This window comes from Chenopodium album, chromosome 20, assembly GCF_948465745.1.
Source record: "Chenopodium album chromosome 20, dcCheAlbu1.1, whole genome shotgun sequence".
NCBI classification, from domain to species: Eukaryota; Viridiplantae; Streptophyta; class Magnoliopsida; order Caryophyllales; family Amaranthaceae; genus Chenopodium; species Chenopodium album.
The window spans coordinates 25,829,492-25,850,628 of record NC_137853.1 but is presented as its reverse complement, the minus strand read 5'-3'; the positions used below and the strand labels follow the sequence as shown (position 1 = coordinate 25,850,628).

Below are 21,137 nucleotides of genomic sequence, written 5' to 3'. Positions count from 1 at the left end.
TTCAGCTATTACCAACAATGCCTTCTTCCCATTGGCCTCCGGGGAGGAAGCTTCAAGTTACTGCAGAGCAATCAAGGATCTAGTCGTGCATCGTATCATGAAGTTGGAACTACTTACTCTTTTTCCAATAGTAGGAGGATAAACCAATACCTCAAGATCCCCTACTTGTCTTATTTCGAGCTTCAACAAGGGAAAACAATGAACTTCTTCAACACATCAACCGGCTCGTGGATGACCCTATGCGTGAAAAAACCGACTGCACCGAATAGGCACCCTTCAAAATTCACTAACATGGATAGAACAAGTCCAGATGTTGTGTCAATGCCTAAGGAAATGGTACGTTCGGTAGAAAAGAAACGCAACAGGGAAAATCGCAGGAGGAAGAAGAAGAAGAAGGTCTCCCCCCACTAGTATTTGACCAGTTTGTTGGCAGTGGCACTACTTCCACTATTGATTCTGAAAAATCAGATGATCACGTACACTCAAGCACCACTGACTACAGCAATGCATCCATATGCATCGAGAATGGTAACATAACGCATATAAACGACTTTCACGTTACCGATCAAGCTGAAGTAGAGTAGGTTTGATCTAACAAGGATGAACCCTTGGGTTTAGAAAATGAGCTATAGGAGCCACTCATCCTACCCTCGTTACCTTCATATTTAACTCCAACAAACTGAAGAATAGAAGGTTGGGTAGGTCGCATGTGAAGAAGAGGAAGAAGCCAGTTGTTTCTCATAATAGGAATCAGTTTTGCCGGACAAGAAAACGTAAAGGATCAAACCTCGAGTATCTCATGTCTAACATCCATACTGGAATTAGTCAATCTCATTGTATCCCCCCCTTTGATGATCATGTTAGTAGTCCCCCTATTTCTTGGATGTATTCTGTTTTTACCAACTCTGCGAAGAGGTCTAAGGCCCTGTTCTTTTGAGCTTCTGGGCAGAGCAGAGTAGAGCAGAACTGATTTCAGCAGAGCAGAGCAGAGCAGATTTCAGCAGAGCAGAGCAGAGCAGATTTCATTAATATTATTATTATTATTATTATTATTATTATTACTAATATTATTATTATTATTACAATTATTATTATTATTATTATTACTATTATTATTATTATTATTATTATTATTATTATTATAATTATTACTACTACTACTACTACTACTACTACTACTACTACTACTACTACTACTATTATTATTATTATTATTATTACTACAATTATTATTATTATTATTATTATTATTATTATTATTATTATTACTACTACTACTACTACTACTACTACTTCTACTATAATCATTAAATTTTATTATTAAATATTAATTATAATTAATAATATTTATATTTTAAAATATTAATTATATTATTATTATTAAATATTAATTATATTATTATTAATATTATTATTATTAAATAAAATTATATTATTATTAATATTATTATTATTAAATATTAATTATTATTATTAAATATAAATATTTAATAATATTATTATTATTATTAAATATTATATATTATTATTATTAAATATTAATATTTAATAATATTATTATTAAATATTATTTATATATTATTATTAAATATTTATTATTATTGTTAAATATTATTTATATATTATTATTATTATTATTATTATTAAATATTAATTATATATTATTATTATTAAATATTAATTATATATTATTATTATTATTAAATATTATTTATTTATTATTATTATTCAATATTAATTATTATTATCATTAAGTATTAATTATTTATTATTATTATTATTAAATATACATTATTATTATTATAATAATTTAATATTAAGTATTAATTTTAAGCAGAGCAGAGCAGAGCAGGACAGAGCAGAGCAGAGTAGATTAAAGCAGAGCAAAGCAGAGCAAAGCAGAGCAGAGTAGCTCTAAAGAACGGGGCCTAAGTCTGTCGGTAGTTTAATTTCTTGCGTCGAGTCTGTTGGAGCTAGTCTCCTTTTACCCGCTTTCCAAAAAAAAAAAAAAAAGCTCACTTGCCTATATTTTATGTGTTTTATCAAATGAATGAATAATTACTTCAAACATATCATATATGCTATATTGGAAGTTTCTAACACTTGAAACAAGTTTTATTTCTTATATTAATTTGTTTTAAGGTTAAACATGCTAAAAAAAGTACAATGAAAATGAACTAACTTGGCTACTTTCTTGCCTATATATCTTGATTTCAACCAAATGGATGCTACATGTGTTAAGGTCAAACATGTAAATTATGCATCAATATAAGTTTCTAACACGTCAAATAAGTTCAATTTCAAGAATTTTTATGATTGAGGTTCAAATGTTCAAAAAGATCGAATATGAGCTCACTTAGCTACATTCTTACCTATACCTCACATATTTAAGCAAACTAGATTAGATCCCGTGCCATGCATGGTTTTTCACTCTTTGTTACGGAGTATCAATTTAGAACTATTTTTACATACAAAATATAATTTGGTCTAAAATCTATTTGTTATTTTATCCCAAATCAAGCAACTTAAAATATTATTTTTTATGACTGCATATTATCTTTTATGTTTTCAAAAAAAATAATTATTTTTATGCAAATTGATTGAATTGATGATGGCATGTTGTTTATTTTAGATTGGATTGATCTCCCATGATAGCAAACTTAATTGCATATTAGTTCTAGTTTCACAAGGGATTGTGAATTAGAATTGATATATTTGATTGCATTTTTGGTAAATTTCTTCTATGCACCTAGTCAATAAGGGATCTAGGCTAGGAATTTGAGAGATTGCTCTTGAGTGTAATTAATTCCCATTTTAATTCTTTCTTTGCATGATTGATTATCAAATGGATTCTCATTAACCTGTTAATTGTTCAAAGTGGATCTTTGCCCCTAGTAGACTTTATAATATCTTGTTCTTTATATGTGTGTTAGTGTAGTTGTAGTGTCTATTATCCATAAACCAACTTCAGCATAACTTAAGCATCAAATCGAGAACAATCTAACATTACCGTTCCTTGTGGTTTGACTCCGAATTTATGACTAGACTTGTTTAGGGGTTAGTTTAGGATTATATTAAATTTTGTTTGGTCGTGTGGAGGTTAATCAACGACCTAATTTTCCCGCGTTCAAAATGGTGTCGTTGCCGGGGAACGATATTAATGTTTGATTGTTTTTTATTGCTTGAGTCTAAGTAATTGTATATACTTATCTTTTATTTGATTTTTGATTTTTGTTTTTGTTTTGTGAAAATAAAAAATGACATGTTCCTTATTTCCTCAATATGATAATGAGCCTTTTGTGACTATTTCAATAGACTTGAAGGATTTTTAGACGTTAATTGTTGTAGTCTTTGGGAGGCTTGTGAGATTTGTTATTGTGGTTTGAATGAGCAAACTAGGGATATTGTTGCAATCATGTATAATGGTGAATTTCAAGATTTGTCAATTGATGACGCTTGAGATTTTTATGTTTGTTTTATTAACATGTTTATAATAGGGGTAATCATGTTTCTAATATCGATGTACAATGTGTTGATTCTTTTAATGTTAGCATGAATTCCCATGATTTGTCACATGATCCCATTAGTGAACCTAGAACAAAAGATTTCAACTGTATTTCCCTTATTGTTCATGATGATGAGGTGCATTCCAATGTTGATGAGCATGGTGTGTTTCAATATTCTTCATTATTTAGCATGCCTTCTTGTGATTTACCTATTTCTCCCAATAATGAATCTTATATGCTTGATTGTGCCCCCTCTTCCCATGGTGATGATTATACTTATCCTTCTAATGTTGATGCTTACAATCTTGGTTGTGATCCTTCTCCCCTTGTAAACCCTCAATTTTCTTCATCTTGTGAGTCTCCTATTGATTATTTAGAATCCCTTATTAGGCGTTTTGAGCTTGATTCTAAATTTGGGCCAAGTAAGGAGTTATTTTCAAAATCTATGAAAAGTCAATTGGAGATGATGAAAAGGAGTGATGAGCGTATTGAGGAGGTAATAAGGAGAAAGGAAGAGCTAGAAAGCCAATTGTCATCTTTGTTGCATGATCTTTAATATTTTAAATCTCATGTGTGTGTTGAGGATGATGATGATGATGTTTTTGTGCAATCAAAAGAGTGTGAGGAAGACATTAGTGAGGTTTTGAGTGAAGAAAAAGGAGTTGAGAATGAATTAAATGATGATTTTGTGAATGCAAAACCCCTTTCTTATTTTGATGAATCTCAAGTGCATGTTTGTGATTTTTCTATCCATGAGTGTTTGGACTTATTTGAAGTTATGTCCCATATATTTTGTGAGGTTCAAATGAAAAACCATATCCTTTTAAGTGAGCTAATTGAGAATACTGTTGGGGTTTGGTGAGTCCGACTCACCGCGGAAATAAACCCAAAACCAAGAACGCACTCGCAATAAATAAAATCATGAACATAATTAAATTAATCACAAGATCAAGATAAGCTAATTACCTTTGACGCGTGCTTCGCTCCAAATGAGCTCTTACTTGAAAGCTTCAAGTCCCGCTCGCACGGAGACCTCCAACGAAGTCTACCCGCACCAACAAAACCGACTAGGTCCAATGTCTTGGAGTTAGCAAGACCCGACCAACAAAACCCGAGTAATAATATTGAGTTCAAAGGTTTTCACTAATTGTGATGCCTTTTTCAACTCTTACTCAAGCATCATTCCCAATGCCCATACATGGGTATTTATAGGAAATGATGGGAGTATCATTTGCTCTCCCATCAATGTGGGATACTTTGATTTTTCCATTTTATTTTAAAGCTAAAATAAAATTAATAATCAAGCTAGTAATAAATCAACAAGTGGCAAGCTCATGTGAGTGGTTAGGTGAGGACCATTTGGAGAAGGGGGGGGACCAAACTTGCTCCCCACTCCCTCTCCCATAGCCGGCCAACACACTCCCCACACACTCATGGACCACAAGCCACATGGCACCCACCCTTGGGCACTAAGGCAGCCAAGGTGGGCTGCCATGTGGTGCGGCAGCCACGCACAGCAAGCCCAGCAAGCATGCGGGCTGCTGCTGCTGCTGGCCAGCATGCCCCGCATGCTTGTGCGGGCTGCTGCTGCTGGCCTTGTGCCTCGGCCAGCACTGCTAGGCCTAGCAGCAGCGGGCTGGCGTGCCTAGCATGCTAGCATGGGTGCGCTAGCACGCACCAGCCAGCCTAGGCTCGGCTTGGTGCGCATGCTAGCCACCATGCTAGGCCATACGCCCTTAGCACTCGGTTTGCTAGGGCATTCCGATGCTAGGGGTATTTTGGTCTTTTGTTGATTTATTACTATTTCTCGTCTCGTCTTTCACTATTTTTCGACTCGACTTCCGACGCTCGGTTTCGACGCTCTAAGCTCGAATTTCCGACGTCTAAATAAATATTACTCGGTTGACTCATTAATTCCTTCCGGATTAATTCGTCGATTCGGTTTGTTGAATGCTTGGGTGTGACCCGAAGGGTTCAGTCAAGATTAAGCTGTAACATTAATTATCCATTAATATTACTGATCGGAAGCGGCCTCCACCCAGGCATTCCGATCACTTGACCTTACTGAATATATTAGCTTTCTAATAATTCTGAACCCGCTAACGGAATAATACACTTGTTCGAAGGACACCATTCCTTTCAATCTCCCTCTTGTCCTTCCGGACAAGTGCTCATATTGTGTATAGCCCTTTCCTATGTCGCTTAATGTCTCTTCATGAACTATAAGGTAAGATCTTGTCATCCTTATTACGTCCAGAAGTGTTTCTCGATTCCGAGTCCGACTGTCAATAAACAGATGATTTCTAAAATCCATCCGAGCACGGCCATGCATTTTACAGTCTCGCTCTACGAGAGGCCTTGTATACAACAAAGACATCTTCCCTATTTTACTAGGGGGACATTCCCTGTCTTGTAATGTAGCTCCTCTTACTGAGAGGACCTAGCCGCCCGAGTGTTGCCGTTATAATCCCCTATTATGGCAGACGTTTGACAACATCAAAGCGAACTAGTACTCAAACAAGAGAACTCCCACTACTCATGGTCGAGGAAATAGGTTCCGATAGCCATAATGAGAAGTATACTTATGACAAAAATTTTAAATTTCTTAAAGTATTCTCATAGGTCGATCCAGTATGGTTCTAAACCAATACCTGTGCAAATGATTTATGACAATCACGTCCTCGTAGCACATGAAACGGTGCTATAAATCAGACTACACACTAATCTCAAATGGTCATTAATCGTCCATCGTTTAAATGACCTTGATTAGGGATAATTTTCGATTATAATATTCAATGTTCACTTAATAGGTGTTTCCTTACCAAGACTGGTCTTGATACCCTATTTTGAATATTCTCAGAATCGAATGGACTCATTATTTAATCCTAAACCACAATTAAATAGCATAATGGAGTAATAAAATGTTGCATGAAATTTTATATTACTCCTAAACATGAATGGTTTTCCTTAGTGTCTTACATTAACTTTTCTCAAAATTAACTAAAAACACTAAACAAGGAAATCAAAGCCAGTCTCCAACATGCTTGATTCCCATTGCCTCAACGTGCTTGTTGTGCTTCACTTGAGGCAAAGGTTTAGTAAGTGGATCGGCTACATTGTCATCCGTTCCAACTTTGCAAATTCGGATTTCACCCTCTGATTTCCATTCTCGAATCATGTGAAATCGCCGCTTGACATGTTTGACCTTCTGATGTTCTCTAGGTTCTCTGGCCTGAGCAATAGCTCCATTGTTGTCACAATAGAGGGCTATTTGACCCTTTATAGAGGGTACAACATCAAGTTCGCCAACGAACTTACGAATCCAAACAGCCTCCTTAGCTGCTTCAGCAGCTGCCAAGTATTCGGCTTCAGTTGTAGAATCTGCAGTTGTACTCTGCTTTGCGCTCTTCCAACTAAACGCCCCTCCATTTAGACAGAACACATATCCAGATTGCGATTTGAAATCGTCTCTGTCTGTCTGGAAGCTTGCGTCGGTATAACCCTCCACAACCAAATCCTTTGTGCCACCATACACCAGGAATTTATCCTTGTTCCTTTTCAAGTACTTTAGGATATTTTTGGCCGCAGTCCAATGCGCCTCTCCTGGGTCTGATTGGTAACGGCTCGTAGCACTCAAGGCATACGACACATCTGGCCTAGTACATATCATGGCATACATGATAGATCCAATAAGCGAAGCATATGGAATCTGATTCATTCTTTCCCGCTCATCAGGTGTCTGTGGACACTGCTTCTTGCTTAGGGTTATGCCATGTGACATTGGCAGGTGACCTCTTTTGGCCTCCTCCATGCCAAATCGAGCAAGTACCTTATCAATATAAGTACTTTGACTCAATCCAATCATCCTTTTCGATCTATCCCTATAGATCTTGATGCCTAGTATGTATTGAGCCTCTCCCAAGTCTTTCATTGAGAAGCACTTTCCAAGCCAGGCCTTTACAGACTCTAACAACGGAATGCTGTTTCCAATGAGCAATATGTCATCGACATATAAGACTAGGAAGGCGATGTTACTCCCACTGACCTTCTTGTAAACACAAGATTCATCTGGATTCTTGATAAAACCAAACTTACTGATGGCTTCATCGAAACGCAGATTCCAACTTCTGCTTGCTTGCTTTAATCCATAAATGGACTTCTTAAGCTTACAAACTTTCCCAGCATTGTTTTGGTCGACAAAACCTTCAGGCTGTGTCATATACACAGTTTCTTCCAAATAACCATTAAGGAAGGCGGTTTTGACGTCCATCTGCCATATTTCATAGTCGTAATATGCAGCAATCGCTAGGAGGATCCGAACGGATTTAAGCATTGCAACTGGTGAAAAGGTTTCATCGTAATCAATACCATGAACTTGTCTGTAACCTTTTGCCACCAATCTAGCTTTGTAAATGAATACATTTCCATCTTTGTCGGTTTTCAACTTGAAAATCCACTTACATCCGATCGGTATATAACCTTCGGGTAAGTCAACCAAGTCCCAGACTTGATTTTCAAACATGGAATCCATTTCAGATCTCATGGCCTCTTGCCATTTAGCAGAGTCGGTGCTTGCCATCGCTTGCTTGTAGGTTGCCGGTTCATCTCCATCCATAATCAGGATGTCCTGATTCTCGGTTAATACTAAACCAAGATATCTATCAGGTTGAGATCTCGGCCTCAGAGACCTACGTAGGGTAATGGATTGAGCATTTGCATTGTCGGTTCGACTTTGCACATTTTGATCATTTTGACCTTCGTCAACAGATGCTGTTTGAGCACTTTGACTGTCATTATGATTTTGTTGCTCATCCTCACGAACTTCGTCGAGTTCGATTTTCCTCCCACTTGTCATTTTGGAAAGGTGCTCCTTCTCCAAAAAGACACCATCGCGAGCAACAAACACTTTGTTCTCCGATTTGTTGTAGAAGTAATACCCTTTGGTTTCTTTTGGGTAGCCCACAAAGTAAACCTTGTCAGATTTGGGATGAAGTTTGTCAGAGATCAATTTCTTGACATATGCTTCGCATCCCCATATCTTTAGAAAAGATAACCTAGGAGGTTTCTTCGTCCATAATTCATATGGAGTCTTTTCTACGAGCACGGTTCAGTGTTAGTGCCGCAGTTAGAAGTGCGTGTCCCCAGAAAGAGATAGGAAGATCACTAAGACCCATTGTTGATCGTACCATGTCTAACAAGGTCCGATTTCTCCTTTCGGATACTCCGTTCCATTGTGGAGTTCCTGGAGGTGTCAATTCTGAAAGTATACCCTTTTCTTTCAGATGGTCATCGAATTCTTGGCTTAAGTATTCACCACCTCGATCCGATCGAAGGGCTTTGATTTTCTTGCCAAGCTGATTTTCAACTTCACTCTGAAATTCTTTGAACTTTTCAAATGATTCAGATTTGTGCGACATGAGGTAGACATAGCCATATCTACTATAGTCGTCTGTGAAAGTGATGAAATATCGATGTCCATTTCTTGTGGTTGAGCTCATTGGTCCACATACATCGGTATGTATAAGACCCAATAAGTCACTTGCCCTTTCTCCCAACTTGGAGAATGGCTGTTTAATCATCTTGCCTAATAGACATCCTTCGCAATTCTCAAACGATTCTAAATCGAAAGAGTCAAGAACACCTTCTTGTAAAAGTTTCTTGATGCGTTTGATGTTAATGTGGCCAAGACGACAATGCCACAAGTAAGTCTGATTTGACTCCATGGTCTTAGCTCTTTTGGTATCATTATTCACATTATAAACTTGTTTGTCTAATGAAAGCACATAAAGACCATTTTCAGAATGTGCAATACCATATAAAACATTATCGAGATAAAATGAACATTCTTTGTCCTTTACTCGAAATTCAAAACCTTTGGCGTCCAACGCCGAAATTGAAATAATGTTTTTGGTAATGTTAGGAACATAATAAACATTATCGAGTTCCAAAACTAGCCCGGTGGGCAAAGACAAACTGAGAGTTCCTACGGATACGGCACCTATTCTGGCTCCATTGCCGACGCGGAGTTCAATCTCTCCCTTCTCTAGCCTTCTAGCGTTCCTTAGTCCCTGAGAATTGGAACAAAGGTGTGAGCCACATCCGGTATCTAATACCCATGATGTTAAGCTAGTGAAGTTAAAGTCTATAACGAATATACCTGATTCAGAAGCAACGGTTCCGTTCTTCTTATCCTCCTTGAACTTGAGGCAATCTCTCTTCCAATGTCCCTTCTTCTTACAGTAGAAACATTCGGAATCAGATTTAGAAGACGCTACCTTCTTATCCTTGGTAGCTTTAGACTTAGGCGGAAAAGTTTTCTTCTTACCTTTCCCCTTAAAGCCTTTCTTCTTCTTGCCCGAAAATTTGAACGGCTTGCCCTTTTTAATCATGAGCATATCATGCTTTCCCTCATCCTTGAGCGTTTGCTCAGCTTGCTTCAACATACCATGAAGCTCGGTGAGGGTTTTCTCCATGCTGTGCATATTATAGTTCATCTTGAACTGATCATAGCCTTTGTGCAGCGAGTGGAGAATGATGTCAATTGCCATCTCGGTTGAATACCCCGCATCAAGCCTTCCCATGTTTTCAAACAATCCAATCATTTTGAGTACATGTGGGCTGACTGGCTCTCCTTTCTTGAGCTTGCTCTCAAGGATCTGCCTGTGGGTTTCAAACCTTTCAGTTCGGGCCTGCTCTTGGAACATATTCTGCAATTCAGAAATGATCTCAAAAGCCGTCTCCTTTTCAAAAAATGTCTTTTGAAGCTCAGGAGACATTGTGGCCAGCATAATACATTTGACATCTCGATTGGCACTTTGCCATCGATTTAGGGCAGCTTGAGTCACCTCCTCATTGGGAGTCTCGGGCATTTCCTCATCAAGGACATATTCCTTTTGCTCTTGCATGAGAACAATACGCAAATTCCTTTGCCAATCAAGAAAATTTGGCCCACTCAATTTCTCCTTGTCGAGAATTGAGCGTAAGTTGTTCGAGTTATTAGTTGAAGACATGATTCTACAATTGAAAGAATTTAAAATGAAAAACCATTCATTATACTTAAATAAGATTGAAATCATGCATTTTAATCAAACTTATTTAAAACGTCTTATTCACACATTAAAGATTGTCCCCAATTTTGGTGAGAATAAGTCGATTCCAAGATCCAAAGAAACAAAGAGTGGTTAAGCATGCTTTGGCTTGTCTTAACACTCAATCTCCTAAGGTAAGCAACGCTTTGCTAATGGCTCCAAGCCACTCTTGGTTGAATAAATCGTCGCATCCCATGCTCTCTAAACAATTTATTCACTTTGCCACGACATGTTAGGACTCCATCACTCATATCGTTGAGTATAACCAAAACCACTTGCATACCTAGTATGCCTTACGTTCCTTGGAGAAGTAGTGATGCCTCGCTTTGGCGTAGCCCACCACTACCCTCGTTCGGTTGGTAAGTGTGTTTTGGAATGGCAAGTTTTACTCAATTTTAAGGGACCTAGGGTTTCTATGTTGGTTGATTTAAGTGAACTTAATTAATCATCTCAACATTCGAAATCCTAACCATGCATCTAACATATAATTCATATATATAAACATAAATATATATCGAAAACATAAATAGAGATGCATTTGGCAACTAGCATGACCCCTTGAGATCTTCAAGTCTTCAAAAGGTCTTCTTTTGCAACTTTATGGCTTCGTCTTCTAAGAACCCCGTCTTCAAGACTTGACCAAATAATATAATTGCTAGTGTCTACGATTAGGACTAATCTAAATATTAAGGTACAAAAATACTCAACGGTTCGCAGACCGTATTTAGATTTACAAAAATACATCACGGATCACAGTCCGTATTTTCTATCCTAATCGGGCCCCACTAGTTGCCATTTCATAAAACCTGTGAGAGAATTTTACATTCCATTCATCCATTCACTATCTGTGAATGGCCCATGCATTTTACAACGATCAAACAAGTAACAATGCATAAAACCGCGCGCGAACTAGCTAGTAATTAATCTAGGTGGTTAATTCAATTAACACGCCTAATTAAACTAGTCAAAGTTGTTTTATCCGGTTAAGGTAATGACTAAGATACGCTCCCACTAAATTCCGCATCCAAACTTAATTAATCCAATTAATTAAGTCGGTGAACCCAAATATTTGTCAAAATTAATTTTGCAAATGTCGCTCATAAACCCGAGGCCTAGCCTCCAAAATTTTAATTAAATAAACAAAATAATTAAAATAATTAAAACGACAAGTTAAGCAAAATTACGTATTCCATAATGTCTAAGTGCCTAGCACTAAGACTTGGAACCCAAAATTACCCTTATTTACTTATTAAGCAATGCTAAAATTAACCTTAAAATAGCATCGACTTAATAACCCGGGGTTATTATGCTAATTATTGAATCGTACATACCGTACAACAAGCTCGTAGCATAACCATCGGCACCCCGCAACACCAAGCATGCCCATGGGCTGCTTGTGCTCGCACACGCCACGCCCAGCCAAGCCAAGCGTGGCAGCAAGCACAGCGCGCACAGCACTATACTGCTGCTGCGCCATGCTGCTGCTCGTTGCTGGCTGGTGCGGGGTGTGGCTGGCAGCGAGCAGCAGCCCCACTCCATTCCTCGCACACACAGCACCACGCACCTAAGCACGAGGCACCTAGCAGCCTTGGCAGCCACATATGGGTTGCGTGAGCAGCCCAGCTGGCCGAGAGCTAGCTCGGGGCTCTTAGGCCTCGTGTTGCGTGCTAATGCTTCGAAAATTATCGAATTTTGCGTGTGACATTATAAATCAATTCTAAATTAATTTTAGAATCAATTTTTTTGAGGAAAAATGAAAAATAACAAGTCCAACTTAAATAATTCATCCAAAGCAATTAACCAATTTTATTACCAAGAATCATTCTTTAATAAAATTGGTCTAACTTGGTGTAACAAAAAATAATTAGGGCATTTCTCACTATTAATTTAATCACTTTAAATTAATCTTGAGATTTTGACAAAATAAAAGGGAGTTGGAAAAATGAACATAAGTTCAATAAAGACTCCAACTTTAATACTTGTGACTTCATGAAAAATTATATCTTCCAATATGAAGATAAACTAATTTCTATCACAAGTTTTAAACTTTATGATTCCAATCAACTAAAAAATGATTAAATCAACAAAGTTTAACCAAAATTCATGGAATTTAGTAACTCAAAGTTTCAATCACTTATCATAAGTAAAGATTGAATCTTTAATACTTGGAAGCATCAAAGAACAACTATTTCACACTCAATGCAATTAATTTGCAATTATGTGAAAAATAAAACCAAACTTTCAAGCACCAATTACTACCAAGTAATCATGCTTAAAGTGGTCTAAAATTGCATATAAAATAAGGAAAGAACCATATACATAACCACCATAAATATGCAACCAATTTTCAAGGTTAGAAAGACTTAAAATTTTTCGTCAAAACGAAAAATCCCTCGAAAAATGCATTTCTGGTCGTTTTTTGGCTAAAAACCGAGTCCTGCAAGGGTAAAACCATTTCCAGAACACGTTTTCCACCCAAAATTCACTATTTTTGGGTCGAAATCTGAGTTCGGGGCTGAAGATAGCTCAAATACGAGGTAAAAAATAGGAAAAACGAGTTACTAATATAATTAGCAACTTAAAACCAGAAAAAATAAGCCATAATAACACCTTGAAAATATCATGATTTTAAAAATAAACGAGCGAGGCTCCGATACCGCTGTTGGGGTTTGGTGAGTCCGACTCACCGCGGAAATAAACCCAAAACCAAGAACGCACTCGCAATAAATAAAACCATGAACATAATTAAATTAATCACAAGATCAAGATAAGCTAATTACCTTTGACGCGTGCTTCGCTCCAAATGAGCTCTTACTTGAAAGCTTCAAGTCCCGCTCGCACGGAGACCTCCAACGAAGTCCACCCGCACCAACAAAACCGACTAGGTCCAATGTCTTGGAGTTAGCAAGACCCGACCAACAAAACCCGAGTAATAATATTGAGTTCAAAGGTTTTCACTAATTGTGATGCCTTTTTCAACTCTTACTCAAGCATCATTCCCAATGCCCATACATGGGTATTTATAGGAAATGATGGGAGTATCATTTGCTCTCCCATCAATGTGGGATACTTTGATGATAGGCTTGTCGCGTACCTAACAAAAATAAACCTAACTAGACCACTACTATGTAGACGGGCAAGCAAGGGTCGGATCCCAAGAGACTATGGTTCAACTAATTAAATAGACTCAAGCAATTACTAAGCAAGTAACCAAATCAAACGAATGAGAATCAATAACTAAAGAACTAATTAAAGCGATCAAACTAAAAAATATGATAAATCAATGCTAAAAACATCCAAGATCAAGCATCACCACGAATACAATTAATGCAATAGTCGTTCTACCCCTAACATATAATTCAATTGATTAATGAGGAAAAGTAATCCCTATATAATACCAATGGTCTCTCCCGAGTTATCAATGGCTTCTCTAATCACAATCAAACCTACTCCCGTGGAATCATGCAAATTAAAGACCTTGAGCACATTACTCTAACTTCCTAATCATCTGTTCACCTACTTCCGTGATGAACTTCAAACCCTTAATTGATTTATTCAAATCCGTCAAAACCCAACTCCCGTTGTGATTAAAACAATGGATTAATAACAATACTAATTATCCCTAATCTAATATTGGTATGAGCATAATCAATTAAGCATATCAATTGCAATTATCATTAGAGAATTTAAAGAATTAAATCATGCATCAATCATATTCGGGTTCCGCTAGATCTTGGAATAAAGAAACTACTCACACATATTAACGAAGGCAAAAACAATATTCAATGAAGAAAACATAATTAATAAGCAAGTAAAAGTAAAAGAAGGAATAAAGATGAATACCAATTGCTTGAATGAAGAAAAGTACCGATCGTTGATGAATAAAGATTAAAACTTGAAAATCAAATGTAATCAAAATGTAATCTAGATCTAGAGAGAATATTAGGGTTCTAAAAGTGTTTAAAACTGCTAAGATAATAACTAAGTGTTTTAATCGGGCTTTACAAAGGGGTATTTATATCCCTTAATTAAGAAATCCCGAAAAATGATGAAAACGCGTCTCGCGAAGCTTTGCCCGGTCAGACCGGGCAAAGCCGCCCGGTCGGGCGCGAGAAACATCGCCCAAACGCTTCTTCACATAGCCTTTCTTGTGAAGTTTCTTGTCTGCCCGGGCTGCCAGGGCAATGTTGCCCGGTCCGGGCGGACAAAAGCTACACTCTTCATACTTCCTCTTTTGAGACTTCTCTTCTTTCCTTCTTCGCCCTGGCTGCCAGGGCAATGTTGCCCTGCAGGGCGGACACGGGGAAAATTCTCTAACATCTTCATAAGCTCTCATGGCTATCCAAAACAAGTCCAAATCATCCGGAAATCTCTATATACCTACAAAATCAACTAAATAGACCAAACCACACTATAGAAGAGGATATTAGCGAGAAGTAGCTCCGTAGAGCTCAAAAACCATACGAAAATAGCTATAAAATGAGGGTAAAATATGGTATAGAACGTGTACATCAAATTCCCCCAAGCTAGCTTCTTGCTTGCCCTCAAGCAAGACAATCAATGACTATCAACAACCAAATAAACATACTTCACCCTATAATACATTTGAAAATATCATACTCAAAATCGAAATCGGACACACAAGCATCTTAGCCAACCAATCACCTCCTTCAGACTATCAATTAACCTAAATGGCCATCAAACAGAGTCAACCATGTACACATAAGGAATCGATGACTAGAATATCTCACTTAGTGGTCACTCTGCACAATTTTATGTGGCGAGCTAAAAATGAGCCCGATCTCTCTCCATCCCCACCAATAATGATAACCCCCTATCTCACAACACTCGCGTGTTTAAAGGGTGATAACGCCGCTCAACCTAGTCAAAAGTCGACTCGAAATGTGACAAATACTCCAGCATTTTGACAAAAGACTCGTTTCACATGAACACAATACTATGCACGAAGGTCAGAAGGTCTTTTTCAAGCTTGTAATGTAGGCCGGGTGAAAATGGGTAGGAAAAATTGGAAAATGTAGGCAAATATAGTCCCTCAGGGAAGCCATCAAAAATGAACAATACAAATTAAAATCCCATCGAACTAATTCACAAGAACACACACTCCAAACATAACTTGGATTGAGAGCAACTACTACCTTATTCACCCTACATAACAATTCATCGTACTACTCTTATTTTTGAAGCTCATTTATTTATCCATTAAGAAGCTGATTTTTTTTTTTCCTTTTTTTTTTCTTTTTTTTTCATTTTTTTTCATTAACTTTTTTTTTTTTAAATAACAAACTATAAGAGCTTCAAAAATAGATCATATAGCAAAAATTTCAAGAACCTTCAAGCTTCAAATTAATCTTCTCTAAAACATCATCACAAATCATAGAGAACACCAAGATAGATGGCTCCCCCAAGCTAGACTTGGGATAAGTTACTAATTGGGGCCGATAGGTTAATTTTGTGACTTAGATGAAGAACATGGACAAGGCTACAACATGGGTAAACAAGAAGGGAACAGACGTTTCTAAATTCATCTGGAGGCTACCTAATGAACATGGCCTTCGTCCTCCTCATCGTGCATGTGCAATGTATCATGGCACACTACTAAAAGTCTCAAGTCAAAACTAAGATCACTGTCACACTAGGAACTAACACACATGAATGAATATTAAAGGCTCAAGCCTCACAGTTAACACAGTCAAGCTCCAGATTCATACACAGTTGAGCAAAGTTGACTTCCATTAGGCCAAGACAATCCAAAATCAGATCATGATCATTTAATCCGCATTGCAAGTCTTTCAATCAAAATCAAGCTAAAACAAAAAAAAAACTTTTAAATCATCAAGGATAGGGGCACAGGGAAGTAGTTTACTAGCTATTCATCGTCATGATGATTCACAAAGTAACTGCCCAAAGCCAAAAGTAATCCCTCCCCCAAGCTAAACTTCACATTGTCCTCAATGTGAACATATATCGAATAAGAACAAGCAAGGAAAAAAGAAAACTAGGCCCTAATGGCAGAGGCGGGATCATACCTAAGGGCGGAGCTGGGACCGCCCTCAAAATAATGTCGCATCATAATCCCAAACTAAAAAGAAAATAAATAAATAAATAAATAAAAGAAAAGGGAAAATAAAATAAATAAATAAAAACGGAATGGGTTGCCTCCCATTTAGCGCTTGTTTAAGGTCTTTAGCTCGACCCCTCTTTAGTAGCTCAACCTGGGTCACCACACGGAGAAGATACTCCGTGGTATTGCTCATTAATATATCCACCTCCAAACAACTCTTTCAAATTAGAGTCGATGTGTTTTGTGTCCGAGCTTATTTTAATGTAGCTAAACCCATCATGTGGTGGAATATTGTCATTTTTGCTCACAAGATTTCTATTAGAAACACACTTATCAACCAAAGGGTTAGTAGCATCAATTCTCAAACAAGTACCACCATCGAAAGTAAAATTATGGTCATTGAAAAGCTTAAACACAACTTGTTTATCCTGAGCCCTAATGGTCACTTGTCCTTTAGGAACATTTATTAAAGCTTGACTTGTAGCAAGAAAAGGGCGACCAAAGATAAGTGGGATCTTGAGGTCTTCTTTCATATCCACTACGACAAAGTCAACAGGAAAAACAAGTTCACCAATCCCAACTAATACATCTTCAACTACACCCTTAGGGAGTCTAACAGTTCTATCAGCCATTTGAAGAGATATGGGGGAGGGTTTAAGTTTTTTCAAACCTAATTTTTCATACAAAGAATAGGGCATTAAATTAACACTAGCACCTAGATCACACAAGACCCTATCAAAATATGTTTCGTTTATCATGCAAGGGATAGTAAAACTACCAGGATCATGCAATTTAGGTGGTAAGCTATCATGTAGAGGATCAGGACATTTCTCCTTTACTACCAAACTTTCTAATTTCTTGTCATTATGATCATGATCTAGAATTCCTTTCACAAAATTTGCAAATTGAGGCATTTGAATTATAAGATCAGAAAAAGGAATGGTAGCATATACCTTTTTAAGAGTCTCAGAATATTTCCCAAAATGCTTATCGAGCACGACTTTTGATAACCTTTGCGGGAAAGGCATCGGTTCCTCATAGGCTTGTGGAGCAACATATTTGGGACCTTCATTCTCATGTATTTCAGTTTTCGACTCTAAATTGCACACTTTCTTCTCTAATCCCCCCGTAGTCAACTCATCTCTCTTCACGAAAATTGCATTGCATTGTTTTGTTTGGACTTTTGCTTGATCTTGAAGAGTTGATAGATGACTCACTTGTTGTGATAATTGAGAAAGATGAGTTTCTATCCTCTTATTTTGAGCAACGAGCAGTTGGATCGAGTTTTCAAAATATTCATTCTGCCTTGCTTGTAACTCAAATTGCTTTGAAATAAGCTCTTATTGTTGTTGTTGGGAAGTAGCAAAAGTCTCCATAATGGACTCAAGATTTGAAGATTGAGGTGGTGGTTGGTGCATGGGATGATGATTGATAGGTGCCCCTGCATGAAAAGCGGGTGGTGATGGAGGATTCGCTATAGCTTGAGTGTTCTTGTATGAGAACCCTTGATGATTTCTCCACCCTTCATCAAATGGCCTTGTGGAGGTCGTGGTATAAATAGCATTGGCTTGCTCAATTGTCATTCCATCGTAATTGGGTTGACACTCCCGTGCCGTATGGCCTTGCAATCCACACATCTGACAAGTTTCCATCGAGGGTCGAGGGGACTCAGCTTGGAGTTGATTGACTTTATGAGTTAGTGCCTGCACAGAACTAGTCAACATGGTTAGAGCATCAACATCATGTTTATTACCTATGTTGATAGCATTTCGTCCCCTTGGATGGTAATTATCATTAGCCGCCATCTTCTCAATCAAATCCTTCGCATCGGTTGGGTTCTTAGTCATGATGGAACCTCCGGACGCAGCGTCAATGTAGATGCGAAACTCATGGGTCAAACCATTATAGAACGTTTGGATCAACATCCACTCTGGAATACCATGGTGAGGTCATTGTCTTTGCAATCGCTTAAATCTTCTCCATGCGTCATATAGGGATTCGTCATTGGATTGATGGAAAGTAGATAGCTCGTTCCTTAATTTTGCGGTTTTCTCTTGCCCTAAGAATTTGACTAGAAAGGCCTTGGCAAGCTTGTCCCACGTATCAAAAGAACCAATACCTTCATCTCGTAACCACTCCCTGGCTCTATCCCGTAGTGAAAAAGGGAAAAGGCGTAGTCTAATAGCATCATCAGTGACACCATTGAGCTTCATAGTGTCACACTTCTCCAAGAAACTATCAATGTGACTCACAGGGCAATCATTAGGTGAGCCCGCAAAAGAATCATTGGAGATGAACTGTATGAATTGGGGCTTCAACTCAAAACTCTGAGCGGTGACAGGTGGTCTAACAATACTGGAGAGGAATCCGGTTGTTGTATCCGGAATACCATACTCCAAAAGAGATTTTGTTCCCGGATCGTCCATATCTCTTGTATTTCGATTTTTCCTCCTTTTACCTCTTCGTCTTCTTGCAGTAGCTTCGATCTCAGAATCAAAAGGTGTTAAATCATCTGAACCTGAACTTCGAGTTTGCATGCAACAAAGAAACTAAAACGGGAGATCAAAAACACAAGGAACAATAGCCGAAGCAACAAAATATATGCTTAGTAAAAACGAATCACAAATAACTAGAATGAAACCGTTAGTCCCCGGCAACGGCGCCAAAATTTGATAGGCTTGTCGCGTACCTAACAAAAATAAACCTAACTAGACCACTACTATGTAGACGGGCAAGCAAGGGTCGGATCCCAAGAGACTATGGTTCAACTAATTAAATAAACTCTAGCAATTACTAAGCAAGTAACCAAATCAAACGAATGAGAATCAATAACTAAAGAACTAATTAAAGCGATCAAACTAAAAAATATGATAAATCAATGCTAAAAACATCCAAGATCAAGCATCACCACGAATACAATTAATGCAATAGTCGTTCTACCCCTAACATATAATTCAATTGATTAATGAGGAAAAGTAATCCCTATATAATACCAATGGTCTCTCCCGAGTTATCAATGGCTTCTCTAATCACAATCAAACCTACTCCCGTGGAATCATGCAAATTAAAGACCTTGAGCACATTACTCTAACTTCCTAATCATCCGTTCACCTACTTCCGTGATGAACTTCAAACCCTTAATTGATTTATTCAAATCCGTCAAAACCCAACTCCCGTTGTGATTAAAACAATGGATTAATAACAATACTAATTATCCCTAATCTAATATTGGTATGAGCATAATCAATTAAGCATATCAATTGCAATTATCATTAGAGAATTTAAAGAATTAAATCATGCATCAATCATATTCGGGTTCCGCTAGATCTTGGAATAAAGAAACTACTCACACATATTAACGAAGGCAAAAACAATATTCAATGAAGAAAACATAATTAATAAGCAAGTAAAAGTAAAAGAAGGAATAAAGATGAATACCAATTGCTTGAATGAAGAAAAGTACCGATCGTTGATGAATAAAGATTAAAACTTGAAAATCAAATGTAATCAAAATGTAATCTAGATCTAGAGAGAATATTAGGGTTCTAAAAGTGTTTAAAACTGCTAAGATAATAACTAAGTGTTTTAATCGGGCTTTACAAAGGGGTATTTACATCCCTTAATTAAGAAATCCCGAAAAATGATGAAAACGCGTCTCGCGAAGCTTTGCCCGGTCAGACCGGGCAAAGCCGCCCGGTCGGGCGCGAGAAACATCGCCCAAACGCTTCTTCACATAGCCTTTCTTGTGAAGTTTCTTGTCTGCCCGGGCTGCCAGGGCAATGTTGCCCGGTCCGGGCGGACAAAAGCTACACTCTTCATACTTCCTCTTTTGAGACTTCTCTTCTTTCCTTCTTCGCCCTGGCTGCCAGGGCAATGTTGCCCTGCAGGGCGGACACGGGGAAAATTCTCTAACATCTTCATAAGCTCTCATGGCTATCCAAAACAAGTCCAAATCATCCGGAAATCTCTATATACCTACAAAATCAACTAAATAGACCAAACCACACTATAGAAGAGGATATTAGCGAGAAGTAGCTCCGTAGAGCTCAAAAACCATACGAAAATAGCTATAAAATGAGGGTAAAATATGGTATAGAACGTGTACATCATTTGATTTTTCCATTTTATTTTAAAGCTAAAATAAAATTAATAATCAAGCTAGTAATAAATCAACAAGTGGCAAGCTCATGTGAGTGGTTAGGTGAGGACCATTTGGAGAAGGGGGGGGGACCAAACTTGCTCCCCACTCCCTCTCCCATAGCCGGCCAACACACTCCCCACACACTCATGGACCACAAGCCACATGGCACCCACCCTTGGGCACCAAGGCAGCCAAGGTGGGCTGCCATGTGGTGCGGCAGCCACGCACAGCAAGCCCAGCAAGCATGCGGGCTGCTGCTGCTGCTGGCCAGCATGCCCCGCATGCTTGTGCGGGCTGCTGCTGCTGGCCTTGTGCCTCGG

The 21,137-nt window shown here is 37.8% G+C and overlaps 1 protein-coding gene and 1 non-coding gene across 2 annotated transcripts; one reads left to right on the top strand and one right to left on the bottom strand.

Moving 5' to 3' along the window:
• Positions 1–16,822: 16,822 nt before the first annotated feature.
• On the bottom strand, positions 16,823–17,704 carry LOC145596931 (uncharacterized). Its single transcript, XM_081653123.1, has one exon. It carries the CDS (start codon positions 17,702–17,704, stop codon positions 16,823–16,825), a length of 882 nt encoding a protein of 293 aa, XP_081509249.1.
• Positions 17,705–18,611: 907 nt separating this feature from the next.
• LOC145599872 (small nucleolar RNA R71) lies at positions 18,612–18,718 on the top strand. The gene has a single exon (XR_014104126.1). It is a non-coding gene; the product is annotated as a small nucleolar RNA R71 (small nucleolar RNA).
• The last annotated feature ends 2,419 nt before the right edge of the window (positions 18,719–21,137 follow it).

Bases quoted from the DNA above. Each gene is read 5' to 3' on its own strand.
- LOC145596931 (XM_081653123.1), bottom strand. From the start codon at position 17,704: ATGCCTTTCCCGCAAAGGTTATCAAAAGTCGTGCTCGATAAGCATTTT.